General features: G+C 48.7%; 1 protein-coding gene across 2 annotated transcripts in view; it reads left to right on the forward strand.

The window, feature by feature from the left end:
- The window catches only part of Vwf (von Willebrand factor), a 135,006-nt gene that overhangs the window by 50,564 nt on the left and 59,800 nt on the right, over positions 1-24,642 (forward strand). For both annotated transcript variants that reach the window (XM_087655640.1, NM_053889.1), the window contains 6 exon segments: positions 121-221; positions 4,070-4,265; positions 4,883-5,098; positions 8,725-8,965; positions 15,452-15,546; positions 17,575-17,735. In XM_087655640.1, coding sequence (XP_087511766.1) covers positions 121-221; positions 4,070-4,265; positions 4,883-5,098; positions 8,725-8,965; positions 15,452-15,546; positions 17,575-17,735 — 1,010 coding nt within the window.

The following is a 24,642-nucleotide window of genomic DNA, read 5'->3' on the forward strand; positions in this document are numbered from 1 at the left end:
TCCTTGCTTGTCATTGCCATAATACTTTGAGACCTCACAAACACAACGCTGAGACCCACAACACACCACTCACCCCTGTCACCTCCCTATCTGAACCCTGAACGTGTGTATGGCTTCAAGGTGACCTCCGTATCCAGCACACGGTGATGGCTTCTGTACGCCTCAGCTATGGGGAGGACCTGCAGATGGAATGGGATGGCCGCGGGCGGCTACTGGTTAAGGTAGGTCCCCTTTCAAGCTGCAGCCTCGCTGGAGACCGACCTTACAAAGTACCCCTTGTGCTCTGGGCAAAATGGCTTTGTGTGGTAGGAGAAGAATTTCTTTCTCCTCACACTCTACACCCCCAGAGCAAGGAACAGGCCTCTCTCTGTGTGAGAAGCTGATGTTTGTTTTCTGGGTGCTCCCTGTGGTCCCTCTGGGGCTCGGGTCCTATGCTGATGTCCAGAGTTGATGTTAGAGTCCCCTCTAAGACTGGCATTGAGGTAGGTTTGCTGGGCAGTTTCTGAGCTTGCAGCGAGGCCTTGGATCAGGGGGTGTCCCTGGGCACTCTGTGGGGAGCGAGGAAGGGAAAAGCCAGATTGGGTACCCAGCTCAGATGCAGTATCCTGCCCATAGGACATCTGCAGAAGGCCAGGGTGTGTGTGTGGGATCCTCCACATTCCTTACTGAACCACTGGGTGGATGCATGTGTGGGCCATGTCCTCTGGGTAGATTTTCTGATCAGATTGGATGGTAACACATACATTTCACTGGACTTCCAGATTTGCTGGCCTTGCAAAGTCCCTGGCAGGTAGGCAGACCAGGAGGTACTCTAGTGCTGCTTCATAATGGAGATAGCCAGGGGACATCGGGAGCCACCAGCAGCTCTCACCCAGTCACAACATGATGAAGGGCAGTTCTCTGGCTGGTATCCTTCTGTTGTTAGGCCACACCCCTCACTGTCGGGTCTCAGGATGCTCTTAGATTCTTAAAAATGCTGAGGAGAGTCCCTGAGATCAGTGGTGAGATTGTATCTACTGGTGCTTGGCTGATGGCTATCTCAAAGCTGAGCATAATGACATATCCCAGGGACGAGGAGGATGAGACAGGGGCTGGAGGCCAGCCTGGGCTACACAGCGAGTTTCAGCCAACCTGAGCTCGACAGCAAGATCCTGACACAGCCAGAAAAGCAAAATCCCAGACAGATTAAAAAAAAAAGTTAAACCAGAGGCATTAAAACACTTAACTCATTTATAACATAATAATACCAAACCTTGTTTCCTAACAGACATTTGTAAGCACTTTTCTCTTGGAAAAATAAGTTAGACAGGGATCAGGAGACAACAGTAGGCAGCAGAGAAGAATGCCATGGCCGCACATGGCTGCAAATCTCCTCAACGATTCATTTAATAGGAGACAGCTGGGTTCTCACAGCCATTTCTGTGATCAATTAGCTACAGCATTTCAGATCGCAGGGTCCCTGGAAAATTCCACTGTGTGCTTGTCAGACAACGAGAAGGGAAAGACAAGATCAAGATCATGGAACTATGGAAATATTCCTAGGCCACACCTAGGATGCTTGGGGAGCCTGTCCCACACCCCAGGGTCCCTGTCCCACACCCCGGGGTCCCTGCTCTCCAGGGCCCTTTGTGTAACTCCATGATGGGAGTCGCAAGTCTCTATGCGATGCTCTTCCTCCATTTCTATGTTATACCTCCCAGGGCCACCTGCGGAGGGATAGCTCTGCCCTCCCCCTTCAATCAAGGGCCCTTATCCTCTTTCCACTGATGTGTCCTATGCCTCCACCCCAGGCAGCAGGGCTATGGTCAACCAGCGCAAGAAACTACCATACCGATCAGGGTCAACAGAGTCCTATGGAAGTGGACCTGGGGCAGTCCCCACTGTGTCAGGACTGTCCTAAGCAGAGGCCTGTTTCATATAGTGTCTTCTCAAAATGTCCTGAGCTCAGGCACTGTAAGGTCTGCGGTCAGTGTCCTTGGGTACACCCTCCTTTCCAACCCCTGACCGTGCTGTCCCCAGAGATGGGCCAAGGGGACAGAGGAAAAGAACATGCCTAGAGTTGGGGATGTTAGTGATGGAAGGCAACTGATGTGGCCAAGGGGACTCTGGGGAGTTTGAGGGCACCTGTCTGAGAAGGGAAAGAGAGACAGATGCTAGAAGTAGGGCAGAGGAGAAGGTGTCACCTGCTGCCATGCTGCTCAGGTGGCCGTGACAGTCTGTACCCTGTTTCATCTGGCATCAAGAGGAAACCTATTTGTGTGACAATTTATTTTATTTTATTTTTTTCATTCATTCAACCTATTCATTCAATCTGTCAAATATCAGAGGGTCCCAGTAAAAATTCCTGTGTTGGAATCCTCACCCCCGGGGGTGGTATTAGGAGGTGGGGCCTCTGGGCGGGGATGAACTCCCTAAGGGCAGAGAGCCCTTATGAATGTGATTAATGCCTTTCTAAAAGCGCTCCCTGGAGCCAGCCAGGCCCCTCCTGTCATGAGCCATGCAGCAAGAAGCCAGCATTTATGAGTAGGGACCCTGCCAGGTGTTGCATCTGCTGCTCTTTGACGTGAGTTCCTAACACTCTTAGCCTTCAGATGATACAGTTTCTGTTGTTTATAAGCCTACCAGCCTAGGGTATTTTGTTACAGCAACTTGAGTAGAAGGTAGGCACCATCCTATCATAGACGAGGAAGGCACAATGCTTGCCACCTTTAGTTTACATTCTAGTGAGAGAGACAGATAATAAAGCAAACAAGTCGTATGTTAGAATAACACCCGGGGAGAGACATACAGCAGGGAGAGAGCCAGGAAAGGCCAGCGTGGGTTAGATTTAAGCTGGAAAGTCAGGGAAGACCTCGATGCCTAGTGTGTGTGTGCGTGAGAGAGAGAGAGAGAGAGAGAGAGAGAGAGAGAGAGAGAGAGAGAGACAGAGACACTTGGCATTTGTAAAACAAACCAGGAAGGCCACTTGCCCACCTTTCTTGCTTGCATACACGTCTGTGGCTCTGGGAGCTGGAAGGGGCTCCCGAGATGACCACAGGGGTCCAGGCCTAACCGTTGAGACTATGGAGCATCCTGGGGCGGGGGCCACCTGGTTTCATTGATTACACACAGAGGTAGAGTTGGCCTCTTGGGTCTGATCCCTACCACCGCTTGCTTCAAGGCTGCCTCTCTACACCACCACTTGGTCCTGAGTGTGCACTTTGGGTTCAAACTTGTGGCTCACCGCTGAGGTCTGGTCAGAGAGTGAGTGATGGGGCTAGAGTCTGAACCCTGCTTCCTTCCCGTGTCCTCAGCAGGAGATTAGAAGAAAGGTCTTGCTCCTGGACACCAGGCACAAGCTCCTGGGGGCTTGGACTACAGTCAGCTCAGTCTACTTTGCCAGTTTGGGACCAATACCTGTTCAATGAACAGTTTGCACTTTGTCTCACTGTTGTTAGCTCGTGCCTGCTGACAGGAAAGATAGTCATGGAAGTAGGGAGCACGAGGGTCTCGGGATTCAACCTGTTTGCTCTTTCTGCTGTGCCATCCTCTCTCTCTCTCTCTCTCTCTCTCTCTCTCTCTCTCTCTCTGACCTTAGACAATCCCTCTCTCTCCTCTCTCACTCTCCCTCCCTCCCTCTCCCTCTTTCCCTCTTTCTCTCTCTCCCCCTTCCTCCCCCTCCCTCTCTCCTCCCCCTCCTTCCCTCTTTCTTTCCCTCTTTCTCCCCCTCCCTCCCTCCTCTTCCTTCCCTCTTTCTCTCCCTTTCTCTCCCCCTTCCTCTTTCTCCTCCTCCCTTCCCTCTTTCTCTCCCCCCCCCGCGCCTCCCCCCTTCTTTGGGCCCGCGGTGCACCTTCCAAAGTGACCGAATAATTTCTAGAATCCTTCTGGCTGACTCTTTGACAGATGACAGCCGAGCAAGGACTGTGCTACAAAGCCTGCAGTGTTCCTCCCGTTCGCAGCCTAGGGCTTAGAGGTCCTGGCATTTAGTTCTCACCTGGGGAAATTCTTTGGCATAAACGATCTCATTAGCTAAATGGAACTATCGTGGCACTGGGGGACAGCTGCTCCAAGGCCCGGTTTCTTCCGGCAGCTGTCCCCAATCTATTCTGGGAAGACCTGTGGTTTGTGTGGGAATTACAATGGCAACAAGGGAGACGACTTCCTCACGCCGGCCGGCCTGGTGGAGCCTCTGGTGGTAGACTTCGGAAACGCCTGGAAGCTTCAAGGGGATTGTCCGGACCTGCACAGACAACACAGCGACCCCTGCAGCCTGAACCCACGCTTGAGTACGTGAGCCGCAGAGCCCCCGGGGTCTCCCGTGTTCCAGGCGTTCCAAGGGACAGAGATAGAGAGGAGGCAGAGACAGAGCAATGGGACCAGCCTTTGTTTTGACTATTGGCATTTGAGGTCTACGTTTGGCTCATTTCCTTTTCAAAGTTTGTTTATCGAACACCCTCCATTGATGGGTGAAATCTTGAGAGAGAAGAGAATATTGGGCCGTTTCTGGCCCGGGAAGGTCCCAATCTAGCGCAGCAGTGAGTGTGGGAGCTCAAAGTTGAATTATTGGGCGATAGATGCGCTGCAGGGACCCTGTGAAGATCCGGTGCTGCGACACCTCTGCTCTCACTAGCTTCCGCTACTCTGACCACTGTCTCCAGCAGGGGCTTTGGGGAACGTAGTTTTACCCGTTACTGAGCCAAACACACGACAGTAAATTGGCGCCGAAGCCACAGCCAGATAGACTTAGTTTTGCAGCAACTGTCGACTAGAAAGGGAACTGGTTCTGTTCGTGGGTAGGGAGCGGGTGGGGGTGAGGTATGGATGTTGGAGTCCCTGAGGCTGGCCCCAGAGGCCCTGGCAGGACCATGTCTTATTCTGCACAGTTCTTCCTTCTCCTCAACAGCCAGGTTTGCGGAGGAGGCTTGTGCGCTCCTGACGTCCTCCAAGTTCGAGACCTGCCACCATGCGGTCAGCCCTCTGCCCTACCTGCAGAACTGTCGTTATGATGTTTGCTCCTGCGCTGACAGCCAGGATTGCCTGTGTAGCGCAGTAGCTAACTACGCTGCTGCGTGTGCCCGAAAAGGCGTGCACATCGGGTGGCGGGAGCCAGACTTCTGTGGTGAGAATCCCATAACCGGTTAACCTCCTTTAGTCAACCATTCAAACTCTTCTGATAACTTTGGGGTCTGGGTCCATCTTCAAAGGTACTGTCTTTGAATTTTGTCACTTGGAAACAGGCCTCAGTGACAAACTTGGGCCAACAGTTCGTTTGCAGCCATTTCTCCTGCCTTCTGCTCTTGGCTGGTGATGGGGTGGGTTTCTGCATAAAGTTGGAACCCCTTACAGAAGCCATGGAACCTTGGAGTGAGAGTGGGTCTGGCTGAGATTGCCTGTAACTGCTGCCACCTAGTGTTCAATCCTTGTATGAGCATGCTGTCCAGTGAATTTGGAATGAAGGAATCCCTTGTTTGTAATTTCAGGCAAGACAGACATGGGACCTGGCCCACGTCTTTGGCACTGTATAAAGTTATGCAACGTTGAATAATGCCATTGTTCTAGTTGACTTTGCATCTGTCCTAAGCTGTGGTAGATTCCTGCCTTCAGAGATGGTCTTTGCTCCTGCACCGTGGTCCCCTGGGCAGTTAACCCTGCTTACTGTTTGGTTGTTTTTCCTCTGGGGACATTTGGCTAGTGTCCAGGCTCAGACCACTGGGAGATAGAATCTCGAAGCTTCCTTACGAGACCTCCCTCGGAGGTGCCTATCAGTCACACTGAATGAGGGGATGAAGGGTAGGGACAGCTGAGGAGGACTCTCTGGGGAAGAGTTCTTGATCAAAGTTTTACAGAGGCGCTGTTGTGGCAGAGAGAGGTTAGCAGAGCAGGAGTGTGAGCAGACAGTCTGGAGGAGAAAGCTCGGCAGAACTCTGAGTTTTAGGGTGAGGTAGGGATTTGGAGATGGCAACGGATGTCCTGGTGGAAGCAGGGAGACAGTAGTTAGGGGAAGTGGTAAAAAAAATAACATTATGGATTTGAAGAGATGCACTCATCCACAAGCTTGTGTCTGGAGTCTTAAGCAGTCTCTGATGAGAGGTGGGAATAGACGCTCTATTCCAAGGAGAGATAGATGAAGCAAGTAGGGATGAAGGGGACAACCGGCCTTCCTCTTCCCTCCAACACTGGATGAAGGGAATACTGACAGCCCAAAGGACATAGTACAGACCTTTCTAGAAGTTTACCTATGGTTTAGGAGCTCTATGTCTCCGAGCCCTTCATTCTGAACGTCTGTTTCCTTCCTAGCATCTGCCTTCTAGCCACTGGGGAACCTAATTAGTCAGTGCTGTGCTGTTTATGAAAATGCTTCTGTTACCTACCGGTATTAGGAATTCTGCAGTAGCCATAAGCAATGTGATGGCATCAGAAGGCTGTGCTAATTTAGGACATTCTCCCTGAAGGTCAAGAGCCTTTGGGGACATTCATTCTTAGGAGCAGCAAAGGACCTCCACAGAAGAGACTATGGGCAATGAGCTGGCGGGCACCGTAGTAACGGGAGTGATTCAGTTAACAAGTTCTAACACCCGAGCCTTTGTGATAGCTTCAGGTGTTGACTGGCAGGAAGGAGTTAGGGACAAGAGGGACCTGTTTCTGTAAGTTATGTGACTGATGACCTTGGCTTCTTTCTCTGAGCTCAAGGACAGTGGACCAGATCCCTGTGTTTTGGCCTCTCCCTCTCTTTACTTAGAGAGGAGCCCAGGTTTTCTGTCTCCTGGACCTTGACCTCTCTCCTCTTTTTTGAGGAATAGACAGAGCTCACAAACTATCACCTCCATTCAGAAAAAAATGTCATTGCAGACAACCGAGAGACAAAGACATGCCACACAGCTACTTTGTGTAATGCCCGAAAGACTCAGGAGACACACACACACACACACACACACACACACACACACACACACACACTTTTGTCCCTGTTAAAATGGTTGTCTCCTTTGGGAAGACAAGACCATGGGCTCCCTAAAGGCAGGGTCTAAGTCTTTCATTTGTGTGTTCCTGAGCCTGGCACAGCCCTGGCACATGCATACACCTCTGCCAAACTGGGGTGTGCATGGTTTCTTTCCAGAAGAAAGGCTTAAGGAGAAACTCAGTGAGGCTGGATATCAGCTCTGAAGAGACTCTGTTGGTGGGGAGGGGAGCTCTTGACTCCAACTTCTTTTTTTACTGGATGGAAAGTACCCTGGCCATTGCTCCTGAGGTGAATTGAAGGGAGTTGCTGCCTTTGTGGGCTAACATTCTCCCAGTGTCAGCCTAATTTCACTCCATACACCCATTCAGGGGAGCTGATTCTCCACTCATCCAGGGTGTAAGTCAGTGTCTCCCATGATTAGGGAATCTGTTGACCACCCAGCTAAGCTAATCTGAGGTGTCAGTTGGAAGGAGAGGCTCAGGGTCTCTTCAGAGGTTCATGGCCAGGGATGACGTTTAAAGCTTCTATGGGATGTTCTGTCTGTGGCTATCTATCTGCTGGAGAAGGAAGGCTCTATTGTCCTTGGGAGGCCTATGTCCAGAGCACAGCTGCCATTTCCTGTGCAACAGCCTGAGGGCAAGGGTAAAGGGCACCCATCACCTCCCTGCTCCTCTTATCCTCCCACTAACAATTTCCATTATTGGTACGTTCATTATGCAGGGGTGCATGATGGCCACAGTGCAGGAAGGAGGGCTAGGTTCTTTGAGGCTGGGGTCTTTCTCTGGAACATGTTCCCCCTGGTGAGCCTGCTGAACAGGACTGGAATTCCCTTCCAGTGTCCCAGTGACAATAACAGTGAACTCCTGTGACTTGTTGGCTCACCGAACCTCCACAAAGACTCAGGTTATTGTTGCTACATTCCACTGAGGACGGTGCTCAGCGTTCCGTGCTAACTAGTGGTGGAGCTGGGATTTGAACCTGGGGACATGGGACATAGCCCACTCTGCCTTAGCATTTTGTAGCTAAGTAGCTGCCTTAGCATTTTGTTCTACGTAGCCATACAGTATCTCTCATTTCAATGTTAAAGGGGGTGTGGGGAGGGATGAGGGCTGTGAGCAGACTGAGGCTGCCCACTTTGCTGGGGGGTAGACATAAGTGTCCCTGCCTGTAATCCTTGTAAGGATTCTTGCACATCCTTAAAGGGACTGTGCTCTTCTTGAAGTGCGATGGGCGAGAACGTGACCTTTAGGGAGACAGAGAGTTGGGCGCAGATCTCACTTCTGCCTCCAGAGAGGCCAGATCTTTAAGATACTTAGCTCAAGTGTTGGGTCCTGTGGGTAAGAACCACGGAAGGGGGAGGTGGGGGCTAACTCACTGAGGAGAAGAGCGTGCAGTAGGCCCTCAGAGACTGTAGCTTTTATTGTCCTCATCATCAGGGAGATAAATGCACCTGCCTGTTACTCCCAACCCTAGATATTTAGATTTGCTAGGACTCTAGTGTTCTAGACTTAGAGAATTCACAGGCGAGGCAAGCCTACTCTGTGTGGGTAAAGAGAGAACATGTGTGTGCCCATACTTTCCATGTATGTTTTGTGTGTGTGTGCGCGTGTGTGTGCGCGTGTGTGTGTGTGTGTGTGTGTGTGTGTGTATGTGTATGTGTGCGCCTGAAGGTACACTTTTGCTTACACTGGGAAGGGATGGTTGTGACCATGGGGATCCAGCAGTGGTCACAGCTGCAAGGTACGATACCATATCTAACGCCTTCCTCCATCTCCTACTTCCAGCTCTGAGCTGCCCACAGGGCCAGGTGTACCTGCAGTGTGGCAATTCCTGCAACATGACCTGCCGATCCCTCTCCCTTCCGGATGAAGAATGCAGTGAAGTCTGTCTTGAAGGCTGCTTCTGCCCCCCAGGGCTCTACCAGGATGAAAGAGGGGACTGTGTGCCCAAGGCCCAGTGTCCCTGTTACCACGACGGTGAGCTCTTCCAGCCTGCAGACATCTTCTCAGACCACCACACCATGTGGTACGTGCAAACAGCTGTCTGGGCTGTGAGCCTGGGTGCTGGGGAGGAGAGTGATGGCTTCCTTGGGGGCAGAACTGGAACTGGAAATGGTCCTTCAAGTCCTTTGTTTCACGGATGGGCAAACCGAGGCCTCGAGAGAAATGGCTTGTTCAGACTTCCATACCAAGGCGGAAGCAGAGCTAGAGTCCTCCCAGGTCTTCAGTGTCCATAATGTGTAAGCAGTGACACCTCCATGCCAACGGTGGGATTTCTTGAGCTTCGGTGTCCACTCGCACGTGCTAGGCTTCACTTTCACTTTTCTAGACTGGAAAACGGAGGTGTCCCTGTCCCCTCCTCTCAGCTTCTTTCTTGTGTGCACAGGCACTTGAAGGAGAAAATTCTGGTATTGCAGTTCACCTCAGTGATGCCTTGCCTGCCAGCATGCTTTGAGTTGCTTTAACTGAACACCAGAGACTGGATCTTTTATAGAGTAAGAAGGTTCTTTTGGATTCCGGTTCTGGAGGCTGAGCAAAAGGTCCAGGTTTGGGCACCTGTGTCTGGAGAGGGTCTCGTGAACATGTGTGAGGTGTGCAATGTAGGATGTGAAATGACTTCACTTTTTAAACGACTGTTTCTCCAGAGAACTCATCCAGTCCCCTGAGGCTAACCCACTCCCATGAGACTGGTAACAATCCCATCCAGAGATGATGCCGTTACATCCCATACCTCTCCAGGGGTCAGGGTGGGATCAGGCTCAGGGACTGTAAACTCTGTATGCATGGGTACGGGGCCCTTGGAAGGGTTTTGAACAGGGAACAAGGAAGAGAAGTGTAGCTTCGGGGAGTGGCTTCTGAGGAATGTGGGGGAATGTTGACACCATTGACATGAAGCCCGTTAGGCCGTGGACCAAGCAATCACAAGGAATGGAGATCAGGGGACTGAGGCTGTAGCCTGTGGACTGGACCAGCAGGTGCTGGAGGGCAGGAGGGCAGGAGGGCAGGAGGGGCCCTGCAGGTGCCCAGGACTTGGAGCCTTGAGGATGGCGATAGCAGGGTGCAAGAGGGCTCCCTGGAGGTGCAGAGGAGGCACTGATCTTACCGACCCAGTTACCAAGAAGACATCTGGATGAATGGATGAATGGAAGAATGGATGAACTTAACTTTGGGGGCTAAAATTTGAGAAACCCTGAGGCCCTGAGAGTAATGGGAGTCACTAGGAGGTGTGGACCGGAGAGCAAGAAGGGACCAGTCAGAGGGAGGAGGGAAGAGGGAAGAGGAAAGAGGGAAGGGGGGAGGAATCAAGGGGGGAGGGAGGAGGAAAAGGATTCTAGAAGGCAGTGCAGGGATGGAAAGGGTGGAACCAGAACGTGCAAGTCACAGAAGTGGAAGGAAGAACAGTTGTCCCTTCATGGCACCCTTGGGTACCAAAATCCACGGATGTTTGAATCCTTCACCTGAAATGCCCTAGCACCTGCTTTATGGCCTACCTACATCTTCCTGCACACTTAAGTCATTTTCAGATGGTGCTCAGTACCTGCAGTGACAGGCTCAGTGAATACGTGTCCCGCTGCTCTGCTTAGGCCCTACAGGGAACAAGCTCGGCTGGACTTAGCACTGACAGAATTCTTCTCCTTTTGAGCATTTTCCATTCATGGTCGCTTGATTTTTGTGGCTATAGATCCCAGGGGCACAGAAGGCAGCTGGTCACAACACCTGCTGTTGGCTGGATCTTTTGGTTTCAGCCCCGTCAAAGAATTGCCTGGCAATACTTTTCAAGCGTTTCCCTCTGGGACCTTAAAGCAACACTGTTGGGCAAGTAGGGCTTGCTTCTCCTGCCATTACCATGTGTGTGCATGCATGTGTGTTTGTGTGTATGTGTGTGTGCATGTGTGTGTGCATGTATGTGTATGTATATCTATGTGTGTCTATGTAGTGTGTGCATGTATGCATGTGTGTGTATATGTGTATGTGCATGTATATATGTGTGTGTATGTGTGTGTATATGTGTATGTGCATGTATATATGTGCATGTATGTGTGTATGTGTGTGTATATGTGTACGTGTGTATATGTTATATGCATGTGTATATTGTATGTGTATGTGTGTCTATGTGTGTGTATATGTGTATGTGTGTATGTGTGTGTATGTGTATATGTGTGTGTGCATGTATGTGTGTATATATGTGTGTGTATATGTGTCTGTGTATGTGTGCATGTGTATATGTGTGTGTGTATGTGTGCATATATGTGTGTATGTGTGAGTATATGTGTGTATGCATATATATGTGTGTGTATGTGTGTGTGCTAAGAAAGATGTAAAATTTTGGACTATGGAGACAGCTCAGCAATTGAAGTGTTTACTGTGTAAATCTAAGGACTGGACTAGGTTGAGTAGTTGTGACCTATAATTACCCCAGAAGTCAGAGGTGAGGATCTCCGAATCAAATTACGTAGAAAAACTAGCCATGTTGAAGAGCTCTGGACTGAGAATGCCGCCTCTGTGAATAAGGAGAGCAAACAAGAGTGAGTCCCAACTCCAACATTGATCATCCACACATGCATCCATATGTGCACAGGCACATCCATACAAGTGTGTCCCCATACATGCGAAACACGCACACACACATACAGACTCATGAAAATGGAAACATTTTAAAAAGACACAAGATTCGCCATTTGATTCTCTTAACGTGTATCAGTGGCGTTTAGTACACCTATACATTGTGCAACCAACTTCTTCCCGGCTATCTCTAGACCCTTTATGTCCCTGAAAGAAACTGGGTCCATTACATAGGAACTCCTCATTTTTTCCCAGCCTAGGAATAGCCACTCGACTTCTTTATGGCTGTGACTACTCAAGATATCTCACGAGTGGATCCAGTACACATCCTTTTCTTTGTGCCTGGCTTATGTCCCTTAGGTTAATGCTTTAACTCCTGTTGCTGCATGTATGCCAACCCAATGCCTTTAATGATGGAATGGGATCCTACTGTGTACACATGGTACCTTCTGTTTGTCCATTCACCTGCTGGTGGAGACTTGGCTTCTTTGCTGTTGTGAATAGTGCTGCCATGAACGTTAGTGTTTAAGTATCTGAGTATGTGCTTCAGATTTGGGGCGTGGTCAATATCCCTGAGTGTAACTACTGGATCGTATAGTAATCCTCTTTACCTTTTTGAAGAACTACCAAAGTATTCTTTCACTGAGGCTGCAGCATTGAAGTTCCCACGAGCAATGGACCAGTGTAATCATTTCTCTGCCCTCCCTGGCATCTCTTACTTTCTTCCTCTCCTCCTTCTCTTCCTCCTATTCCTCCTCTTCTTTCCATTCCTCCTCCCTCCTCTTCCTCCTTTTCTCCCCTCCCCCACCCCTTATGTGGTGTGTATGAGAGAACATAACATCTGTGTTATAGCACATGTGGGAAGGTCAGAGGATAGCCTCGTGTGTCCCCCTTCTCCTTGCAGCTTACTTGAAACCGTCTCTTGTGGCTTACTACAGTGCATATGCCAAACTAGCTGGACCGTTAGCTTCTGGGGAAGCTTCAGTCCTTGCTCCCAATCTCTCTATGGGTGCCTTGGGATTATAGATATGTTGTCTGGCTTTACATGGGTTCCGGGGGGTGCAGGTCCTTATGCTTATAAAGTGGGGCACTTACCCATGGAGACATCACCCCAGCTCCAGCCTTCCTAATAGTCATCTCACTAGGTATGATGTGGCATCTCATTGTGGTTTTGATTATTTGCATTTCTTTAATGGCTAATGACCTTGAATATCTTCATGTACCTATTGGCTACTTCTAGATTTTTCTCATATGTCTACTTGAATCTTTCAGCCATTTTTGGGTTGAGTTATTGAGGATCTTTGTGTATTCTGTGAGCTCTTTGTTCATTCTGTTGTTAGTGCCTTTTGATGCAGAACACGTTTGAATTTTAATGTAATCAGTTTACCTATTCTTTTAATTTATTCCTTATGGTTCTGCATTATAGCCATGAAATCAGTGCCAAATTCCAAGTCACGAATACCTCGATGATCCCTTCTAAGACTTTCCTAATGTTTAGATCCTGGATCCATTTGGCGCTCGCGTTTTGCGTATGGTGTAAGGTTACAGGCGGCTTCATTCTTTCCCAGCTGGAACTCCAGTTTCCCGGCACCGCGTAGACTCCTTTCCACGTCTTGGCACCGGTGTAGAGATTCAATTGACCATCTAGGCGGCGGCTGACTTCTGAACTGTTTATTTAGCTGGACTGTATACCTGTCCGTCTGCCAGTCCATATTGTTATAATTACCGTAGCTTCGCAATAGGCTTGGAACCAGTAACTGTGGCTCCTCCAGCTTTCTTCTTTGTCAAGATTGTTTTGGTGTTCAGGGGCCTTTGAAGTACCATATCAGTTCTAGTCTTAGTTTCTGTAGGAACTGCCATTGGGATTTTATTGGGATGTATTCAATCTACACACCACTTGTATTGTCTTGTTATCCAATCCATAAGCAGACGGTACCCAACACCTTAGCTCTTTGGCTTCTAAGCGATGTTTTGTATTTCCTTGGAGTGTCGTATTAGTGTCCTGTTCATTGTGCCAAGTCCTGAGCCTGCTGTGACATTTTCCTATGTGCACACACTGTACTTTGAACATATGCTCTTTCTTACTCTCTTTCCCCCGCCCTAACCCTGTTCTTCCCTAACAGTTCCCTTTTGGATTCCATGTGTTCTCGAGAGAGCAGACGAGCTTCTCTCAGCTTTCTGAGCCAGAGATTATTTTATTTAACACAGTCGCCCCCAGTTCTGCCCACTTTCCCACAAAGGACCTGAGTTTTTTTCTTCTTTATGGCTGATGCTACTTCATTATGTCTACGTCCCACATTTTCCTTACCTGGCCTTCCATTGATACGTGCGGGCTGACAGCATGACGTGACTTCTAGGAAAAGCACTGTGCAGATATCTTTACTGACTGCTGACTCTGATTCCTTCGGAGACCTAGGGCAGGGTTGGAACCACTAGACCATGGCCATTGTATTTTTTAGTTTCTCGAAGGGTCTCTCTGCTGACTTCCTAAGTGGCTGATTTACATCCGCTCCAACCGTGCAGAGGACTTCTGTTTTCTCTACATGGTCACTACATTTGTTTTCCTTTTGGTCTTTTTGGGTGGGACAGGGTCTCATTTTGTAGCTCAGGCTGGCTTGGAGCTCAGTTTGTTGCCCCAATTTGCCTCGAGTTCACGGCAGTCCTCCTGCCTCAGCTTCTCAAGTGCCAGGACTATAGGTAAGAGGCACCTACCTGGCTTCATCAGCAGTGGCATGCTGTCTGTGGCTAAAGAGGATGAACATTTTTTCCCCCACGGTATTGATCGGACGTTTCTGTTTCTTTTGAGATCTGTTTGTGTGTCCTTGCCCATTTGTTCCTTGGATTGTTTGCTCGTTTATTGTTTAACGTTTTGGGGTTCTTTGCAAACTCTGTCAGATGTGTATCTGGTAAAGTTTATTTCACGCTCTGTAGGGAATCACTCAGCAACTCTTTGCTGTGTAGAAACTTTAAACACATTACTTTGCGTGTCCTCACATGTTTGTGTGTGTGGCTCACATGTGTGTATGTGTTTGTATACTTATGTGTGTTGGGTAGCAGTGACCGTAGTTTTGGGGAAACAGTGTGTAAGAACCTTTGGTTTAAAGAGAATGATACACCTTAAGATTCACAGATGGTCGTTAAGCTGGAGAAGACGGGAACACAGGGATCAGCTCAGGTGGGGCTTGCCCTTTCCCGGAAACTCTATTGAAGGGATGCTCCTGAGGGATGACCGGCAAGGGTGGGGCACAGTCCAGAAGTAGAAGTAACAAGAACATAGGAATTGAAGCAAGATGTCAGAGGCAACATCCTGAATTGTGATGGAGAGAGTGGGGAGAGAGCAGCGTCGGGATGAACCCTAGATTCTGACAGTGAGTCCGATTGAACAGATGGTGATACCAGTCCATAGACCAGCCCTGGAAGGGGCCTGGGGTCTGGTGTAGACACACTGTGCTCACAGCGTCTTTGAGACACTGAAGGGAATTATAAAGATGTTTGTGTGTATGTTTCCATGTACAGGTCGGAGCTCAGAGGGGCTACTGCCAGAAGTGCACGAGACATTTTTGTAATGAGAGCTGGGGGCGTGAAAGGCAGCATAGTGAGGGGAGAGAAAGCATGGATGTCCAGGGGAAGGGGATTTGTGACCTATAGGTGAGGTTGAGGCAGAAGTGGGGAAATCCAATGGAGATTGTCTTTATTCTCTCAGAGAATGGAGTAGCCACCAGTGATGGGGATGTTCAAAGGGACATTGCAAAGAAAAAGAGCTCAGAGGGACCCACTGGACTTGGTGGCCTGATGGTCACTGATGGTGATAGCAGGTCAAACTTGAGATCCAGAGTTATGGGCCTGAAGCCCCACTGGAAGGAGCAGAGTGAGCAGGGTCGGGGTAGGGGAACAACGAATACATATATAACAAAAACCTCTATCAAAGGCTGGGGTGTTTTCTCTGCAGTTACTGTGAAGATGGCTTCATGCACTGTACCACGAGTGGTGCCTCAGGGAGCCTGTCGCCTAACATTGTCCTCAGCAGCCCCTTGTCTCACCGCAGTAAGTACTGTAGCCCTGAAAGGTTGTTCTCTTCCCTTCTGTCTGGACTCTTCTCCATGAGTGTGGGGGTGGGGGGAGAGCTGCCTGCACCATCTGATACACGCCGGTGTGCACACAGGGGTCTGACTCTGCCCTGAGTCTCATTGACTTCTTAGCTTGTGTGAGCATCCTTCAGGCACACTCATGTGAGAGAGGCCAGACGAATTTTATTGTGTGGGAGGAGAGCGCTTGAGTTATCAGAAGCAGAGAGATCTGCTGTGGTAGTCCGAGTGCAGTGAGCAACTGGCATTGGCTGATGAGCCCGCTAGCAGTGACGCCTATCGTTCTTCAAAGGCTCTTTTCTCCCCCACTGTGGACACACTGATGAGGAAACCTTGGGATCTTGTTAGATGGATCTGAACGAAGAGGGGTTTGGGCCAATTGCTCCCTATTTGAAAATCCTAATAGCTGGAGTTCTGTCTTAAGATGTGATAAAGACTGTCGAGGGCATGGCCCATGGGGGTAGGCATGACCCATGGGAGTGGGCGTGGCCCATGGGGGATGGGCAGAGTCCATGGGAGTGGGCTGTCATTCTAGGTTACAGAGGCTTTGCCTCTGGAAGAACCATGATGGCCTAGAATGTAGTCTCCTGGTTGGAAGGACATCAATGGATCCTCAATAGCTTCTATGTAACCCCTTCTTCCTCTGCCTCACACTGAGACTCCGCCCTCATACCCTTTGCTTCCCAGCTTGCCCTGGACAGTGGTCTGGGTCCCTACACAAGAGGCAAGACCTCAAGCATGAGGGTGATTCAAAGTGAAGCCAGAATGTGGCCTCTTGTACTTCTGTCCCCTCCACTGTATTCTGCCTCAAAGACCTACTTTTTTTGCACCCACACTCCTACCTTCTTGTCTAGTCACTGTAAAGAAATACCTGGATTTCTTCTGAGGTTAGGAAAAGGCATATTCTATTTTGAAGTATAGCTTTTTAACCCAAATCTCCACGTAAAAGTAAAGTTGTGAATTCTGCCTTCTTTGCCCAGCGTGAGAGAAATGATATTTCATATATGACTGGGCTTTTGGGGGGTATTGTCTCAACTCTCTGCTCTCATGATTATCCAATCACGGTTGCTATTCTTTTTTTTTTAAATATTTATTTATTTATTATATATAAGTACACTGTAGCTGTCTTCAGACACACCAGAAGAAGGCATCAGATCTCATTACAGATGGTTGTGAGCCACCATGTGGTTGCTGGGACTTGAACTCAGGACCTCTGGAAGAGCAGTCAGCACTCTTAACCACTGAGCCATCTCTCCAGCCCATGGTTCTTATTCTTTGATTGGCAGGAAACATGATCCATTAGTGAACCAAGTAGACAGAATCCCTGCCTTCAGGGAACATAGGATTTTTTTTAAGGTGGGGTCAAGGAGGTCTTTGAGGGTCTTAACAGTTGCTGGAGAATTTGAGGACAAGACACAGAAGGGAGAAGGGTGACCAGATTCTTATTTATAGACCAGAAGCAAATCTTTGAAACATACAGTGGAAACACATTGGGGTGGGGGAGAAGAAGGTGTGTCAGTGATGGCATTTTACAAGGAGGCTGACCTTGGAGTAGACCTTGGAGTCCCTGCGGCTGATGGTTTTCTCCTTCACGAGCTGTAACTATTTCTTTAATGTTCCTATTGAGTCCCATCAAGCTCCATTTTAGTACCTCAATCTGGGTCTTCTCAAGCCTGAACCTGGAAACTTCCACGGTGCACCTCAGTTCAGGGCAAACTGGGAGAACCGAGTCAAGAGGGATGAAGGTCATCAGGTGACATCTGCTGCAGTCTGTAGAGCTGCCATCAGCTTGGCCTGAAGCCCTGGTCTCACATGGAGATCCTAGCTCAGGGCTGGAGCTCACTGCAGGCTGGGCAGTGTCAGGACTTGCCGAGTAGGCAGTGCTGAGCCTCCCCCCCGAAATGAGTGATGGCTTCTGGGGGCTACTGGACAGTGCAGAAGGGTGATCTGTCATGGCTTTGCTCACCGCCTCTTTTCCTTCCTCAAGGCAAAAGGAGCCTCTCCTGTCGGCCACCCATGGTCAAGTTGGTATGTCCTGCTGACAACCCACGGGCTCAAGGGCTGGAGTGTGCTAAGACGTGCCAGAACTATGACCTGGAATGCATGAGTCTGGGCTGTGTGTCAGGCTGCCTCTGTCCCCCAGGCATGGTGAGCACTGCATGGGTGAACCTTCCCATCCATTTTCTTGTAGGCCATGGTGAATGAGGTGTCTGTGGAGTCAGAGAGGGGAAGAAACAGGGATAGGGATGCTGGGTAGATTCAACTGCCAAATTCAGGGAGGGGCTTGGGAGGAGAATGTCTGGACTTGATGCTGATGGGGTTGGACACATACAGAGGAAATCTCAGTGTACGGAACTGCCTTAGGAAGCAAAGACATAATTTATAGAAAATATATGTCTAAACAGGTATTTCTACTAGAATTTTTCCAAGGGTAACATTTCATACAGTGGGGATGAAAGGATACACACATAGTTGTGTATGATTTACATATATTTGCCTGTAACTTTCTCTCTTAAGTGAAGATGTTGATGTTTGTTCTACTTTGATTTCTGTGGTTGCAATAAAGACCGTGACCCAAAACAACTTTGGGAGGAAAGGATTTATTTCATCTTATACTTCAAAGTCAGAGGGAACTCAGAGCAGTAATCGAGCAGAAACCACAGAGGGACTCTGCTCATGGTCCCCTCTCTCTTTGTCTTAGGCTTAGCTAGTTGTATGTAACTCAGATCTTCCTGCCTAGGGAATGGTAACACCCACAGTGGGCTAGACCCTCCAACCTCAATTATCAATCAACACGAAGCCTTACAGCTATGACCACAGGTCAATCTGATTGCTCCCTCTTCCCTGGTGACTCGAGATTGTGTCAGGTTGACAATGAAAACACAACTAAGACACTGTCCTTGTGCCATAACACAAGAAAATTATGGCTTTCCTACACTCACACTTCCTTTTTTTTTTTCAGATCTGGGGACCGAACCCAGGGCCTTGCGCTTGCTAGGCAAGCGCTCTACCACTGAGCTAAATCCCCAACCACACTTTCTTTTTTGGCTCCCTCCATTAAATGACTTGGGAAGTCTTGACCAGCCCCATATGTCCCATGATTCTGGTCCTGGGGCTGTAAATGTCTTGAAAGGCACACAAGGTCCAATGCTTGGTTGAAACCACTTGGCTCCTCCATTTACCTTCTAGAAATGGCAGCAATGGTTGGAGCATGCCTGAGCCTTCTGACTTCTGACTTCCTTCCCTCCCTCTGCTATTAAGTTTTTTTTTTTTGACTGAGTTTCTCTCTGCAGCCTTGGCTGTCCTGGAACTCACCCTCAGGTTGGCCTCGAACTCAGCGATCCATCTGCCTCCTGAATGCTAGGATTAAAGGCATATGCCATCACCCCCTGACTTTGGCCAGTTTTATATAAAATCTATTATACATATATTATTATCATCACCTTGAAGAATGTAAATTCTGGACTTTTCTCTTTCAAATGCACCCTGTCTTTATGCTGTCCATGACTCTACTTTCTCATACACAAAGTTATATACTGAGGGGTTTAGGCGAAACTGTAGAAGCCAGTGCGAAGGTGGGTAGGATGACTTGAGTGCACACTGAGGACCCTGCCTGAGGATCTGTGGGTGTTCTGTCCTGAAACCAGAACTTGTTCCATGTCCTCAGGAAGGCTGGGTACTATGGCATGTGTCAGACAGGAGTTCCGTTCTGTACTTCCTTTCTAGCCTCCCTTTCCCAAATGGAGATTTCTATTAATTCTCTAGGATGTCCCTACTGTCTTCTCCCCTGAGGCTTCTAGAACCATCGTCTTCTATTGGGAGGTAGAGACTGGCCCTTACCCTGGGTGTGTGACTCACACTGCAGGGAAGGATGATTGGGGTTTATGAGAGGAGGAACTCAGTCCCATGTCTGAGCAACAAGCAGGGGACTAAGAGACCTGAGATAAGGTTTCACTGTGACTATCTCAGGGACTTGTAGGCACAGTTGTCCCTATGGTGTTTCTTGTAGGGGATGAGTTGGGGAATCTTGACTTGAGAGAAACCTCAGGCAAGAAAAGGGACTTCTTCAGTATTATGTCAGCATTGGGAATTGTTTAACTTATTATTATGTTAAAAATTAAAAACAATAATTTGGGATGGTGCCTCATTTTGTTGCTTTGGTTGGACTTGAACTTCTGGGCTTAAGCAATCCTTCTCCTCAGCCTCTTGAGTAGCTAAAACTACAGGCACATTCTACTGTGTCCAGCTTGGTCAAGGCTTCTGTAAGGGAAATGTGTGCATGTCTAGAAAAGCATCTATGTAGTATTAGATATTCATAACCACAACAGTTGTATCAGATCCCTAATTCTGGCTGGGAGTGTGGCCTTATATCTATGTTATAGACACTCTGCGAGGCACTTCTTTCTCACCCAGAAGCTCCTAGCATGCATTCTCAGAAACATGTGTAACTAAGGCCCCTTACAAAAGCTTCTGTCCACAGAGGTTGGATCGTTTTCACAACTGCTTCATTACAAGGCTGACTGATATGTAGATGGCCGGGGCCAGGTTCAGCAGAGCAAGGAAATCCATGTAATTTATGAAGTGTGCACAGCGTGCTGGCTGCAGCGCCCTACACGTGTTCCTGGCCACAGCACAGAGAAAAGGGAGCTGGGAACATCTTGCCTGGGTGCTTCTAATGGTACAGACCTCATTCCCATGAATGTTTCTCTGTTCTCTGTGTGATGAGGGAGGGCTATGGAATGATACTAAGGAGTTGAAGAAGAGGCTAGGTATTGTGCATCTGATGGCTTGCAAGGGGGTGGGGGGCAAGTCACCTTGTGATGGAGGAAGATCTGCTGAGGGCAGAGAGACCCAAGGAGGAATGGGGTACAGGGGTTAAGTTACCATGTCCACCACCCTCTGGCCCACCCTTGTGAATAGACATTCATTCAGTCTTTATTTGAATCCCAGAGACCTCCTCTGTAATGTACTTAGTCTGCCCTCCTCACTTGGTTGGTTATGGATGCAAGGGAGATGTATACAAAAATCACTTATAAAACAAACAAGCAAACAAACAAACAAGGTATGAAGTTAGGGATGGACCACAGTTAGAGATATGATTTCCTAGCATGCGTGAGGTTATGGGTTCAACCCCCAGCATAACATGGGTGGTAATGGGGCATGCCTCTAGCTGGACACCATAGGAACAGAAGTTCAAAGTCATCCTCCTATGGATGATTGAACGCCAGTCCAAGTTGGAGATGTTGTCTCAAAGAAGCCAGAAAGTTCCATAGAATTGTAGTAAGAGCGTTCTCTCTCTCTCTCTCTCTCTCTCTCTCTCTCTCTCTCTCTCTCTCTCTCTCTCTCCTGTGTTTGTAAATAACTGGGGCTCAGTTTTAGAAACTATGTGGGTCAGCTCCTCGTCCTGCCACTGGTGGGATGGTGTAAGGTCCATTTTCTTACATTTCTATTCTGTTGTGGATCAATGCTTTTAAATACAGTGAAAATGGGTTAACTAAAAAATAAAAAAAAGTAGTGATAGCAGTTGGGGGTATGTCTTAGTTACTGCTCTACTGCTGCCATAAAACACCATAAGACAACCTGTGGAAAACAGAGTATATGTGAGGCTACACTTTTAGACTCCATGACCATCATGGGGAGAGGAGCAGCAGGCAGGCATGGCGCTAGAGCAGGAGTAAGAGCTTACGTCCCCATCTGCAAGTAGGAGGCAGAGAGAAGGAGATAACTAAGAATAGTATGGGCTTTTGAGACCTCAAAGCCCACCCCTAATGACACCCATTCTCTGATAAGGCCATACCCTCTAATCCTCCCAAGTAGCTGTATCAACTGAGGACAGATATTAAAACAAGGAACCTATGGCAGCTTTTCTTATTCAAACTGCCACAGGACGTGAGTCAGTGTAAGGCCTTGGGTTCATCTCTAGCACTCCAAGACAACAAAGACCAACAACCAACTATCCATCCATCCATCCATCCATCCATCCATCCATCCATCCATCCATCCATCCACCCACCCATCCATCCATCCATCCATCCATCCACCCACTCATCCATCCATCCATCCATCCATCCATCCATCCATCCATCCATCCATCCACCCAACCCACCATCCATCCATCCATCCATCCATCCATCCATCCATCCATCCATCCATCCATCCATCCATCCTTCCATCTGACCAAAGCATAGGATCCATCCAGTTTTCATCACATATGACAGACAGGACATTACAGTCTGTTTCTGCATTCTCATTCTCATTGGTCAGCTCTGACACTGGCGTGACCTTAAGTGGCCATTGTCCTCTTCTACAAACCATGTTTCCTCCATGCATGTCCCCTCTAAACCAAAACACCAAAAACCAAAACAAACAAACAAACAAACAAACAAACAAACAAAAAAATCCCCCCACTTCTTTGAAGATGTTGGAGGCAAGTGGGGAGGCCCTCTCTTTCCCAGTGTCACAGGCCTGGCTCCTGCTGAGCAGAGGACTTCTGCTCCACCACAGACAGCAGATTATCTGCCCCTGCAGCTGTTCCCAAGGCCTTCTTGCAGGGGTAGAGGGTAGGATGATTTTTACAAGTGGCAAGAATCATGGTGGTGCTGATTTGGTCTTCCAGTCCTAGATTCCCACACTCAGTCAATCGGCAAGTCACCTCAGATCTTTGCTTCTTCACCTTAGTATTGGCTTAGAAGGGTGTGGAGGGAAGGTGGAAGACGGCAGACCTAGGCATTTCAGCTACTTTGTATTGGTGTCATGGTGACCACTGCCACAGTAAGTTCATGCACATAAACCATGGGAGGCGGTAAAGGGTTTCCCAAGTCTTTCCTGATTGCTTTGAATTTCTGTGACAGGCTTCACTTTGTAGCTGGGACTGGTCTGGAACTTACTAAGTAGCCCAGACTAGTACTTTTTCTTTAGTTGAGAAAATGCTCCTGGAGCAGCCACTCCTTTAAGTTAGGGTGTTTCCTACTTTCGCCACTAGTCAGCAGCAGAACACAGCCCATGGTCCTGTTTCCTGCACTCCATCCATAGCTTCGGATCCTTGTAGGAATCCAGGGCAGAGCCAGGATCTTTCAACCTGCCTGGTTCCCAGTCCTCAGGCCAGGACACTGATAGGCCTCTGCGGAAAGTGTAGCATCGTTGTCTGGGAGATGGGGATTTATTCTTTGAAATCTAGCAGCTACATCTTTCAGACTAGTACCCAGCTTTGCTGGCATTAGGGGATGGCCTGTCAGGAAATGAAAGACACAGGAAATTATTCTTCGTTCTAGAACCCAGGTATAAGGTTCCATCTGGAGTGAGCTTCATTTTTGGATGCCAGAGGTTTTACGGGGCCTCAGGCATGGGAGGTGAATGCCTTTTTAAGTAATAAGTGTTTATAACATCCAAGAATGCCAATGTCTCTCAAAACTTCTGGAAATATGGTAGTACTGTGCTCACTTGGTTAATGAGCGAGACTTTATAAAAAGCTTACAGCCTGGTAAATCCCCACAGGAAGAGTTATTCACGTGTTAGTGCGAGTTGTCAGGTAAGAATGCTTCCCTCCCAATCACCATGTGGTGGAGCTCAGCTACACCGCGCTGTGGCTATGGATGGAGCAGAACCACCGAGGACAGGTGGCAGCAAACATTTTGGGAGAGCGAGTGGTCTGTTTGGCATTCAAGTACAGTTAGGAACAGAGGCATTTCCAGAGAAAGATAACACAGCAGTGTTCTCTGGCCTCATACTTGTCCTTGGAACTGCCTGAGGACGAGGTTCTGAGCTTGGACAATGCTTACGGAATGATCATGAACTGATAGCCCACGGTGAGCATTCCTGCCATGTTTTCTCAAGTCTTCTACAGCACCACTGTAGTATTCTCCAAGGACATACTGGACAGAGGGGGCGGCCTTCAGGTCATACTCTCGGCTTCAGTGACGTGCCACATAGCTCAATTATGGCTGCTTACCTGGCTGGCCGACTTTCTGGCCACTTCCCTTTGTTTCTGTGGTTCTCAGTTGCTGGGGATTTCTTTAAGGCTTTCTCTGGGTGTTTTTGACCAAGCTCTTATGCCTATACCATCTTAAGTCAAGAGTTTCCACACAGTGCCTGGAAAGCCTTTTCTCTCCTGTAAGGTTATGTTTTGCTTCCCCACCAGTCCCCACATCAATGTTGTCTTGATAGCAGCATCGCTTAGCATGGAGCCCCTATCTTGATATCGAAGGCTGCCAGTTAGTGATGGTACTAAAGCAAGTCAGGGCGGAGAGGAGAGTGTGCCTCGCCAGTGAGAACCCAGAGGAGGAGAGTTTGTTAGGACAGTCGTGGCAGCATATCCTATCAATGACCTGATGTCCACTGGAGGAGGGCTGTGCCCATGGGCCCACCTAGATGAAGCAGAAGCAGAGGGATACCGGGGCATGGCTGTATGGCGTTCTTGACAGTGGGGTGACTCTTGGAAGAGAGGTGAGCACGGACAGTGTGCACACCAGGAGGCCTGGGAACCTGTTGCCATGCCTGTTTGCAGGTGCAGGGCAGAAGGTGTCCCTCAGAGGTGAGATACCCAGTGAGCAGGGCCAGGTTTTCCCTTCCCAGTTAAAGCAATCACCTGTCTCCGCTAACTGTAGTAGTGTGCACGCATCTGTCAATTTTATGGTGGCCACTAGGTGGCCGACTTCAGACTGACATCTAAACTGACAAAGCTTGGAGAATATGGGCATGAACCGTTTTTTTTCTCCAACTTTGTACTGGTTCTTTGTGAGCTTCACATCATGCACCCCCGTCCCACCCATCCCTTATTGTGAACCTTGGAAGGTTCTTGAAGGGAGATGTTTGCAGTCCCTCCTTGCTCCAACCAACTGGCTGCCTTCTTTGTTGATCTCTTGGCTTCTAAGAACCGTGTGGCCTCAGGCTTAAGGACCAGGATCAAGGACACAGAGGATCAGCTCCTTCCTAACTCTTTGCACCAATACTGCCCCACCACATAGAGGGCAAGGCATGGGAGGACACTTCCTTAGACAGATGGATGTGGTGCTAAGTGGAGAATATTACTCTTTCCACCTCCCAGTACGTGTGTGTG

This window comes from Rattus norvegicus, chromosome 4 (assembly GCF_021556685.1).
Source record: "Rattus norvegicus strain SHRSP/BbbUtx chromosome 4, alternate assembly SHRSP_T2T, whole genome shotgun sequence".
Classification (NCBI taxonomy): domain Eukaryota; kingdom Metazoa; phylum Chordata; class Mammalia; order Rodentia; family Muridae; genus Rattus; species Rattus norvegicus.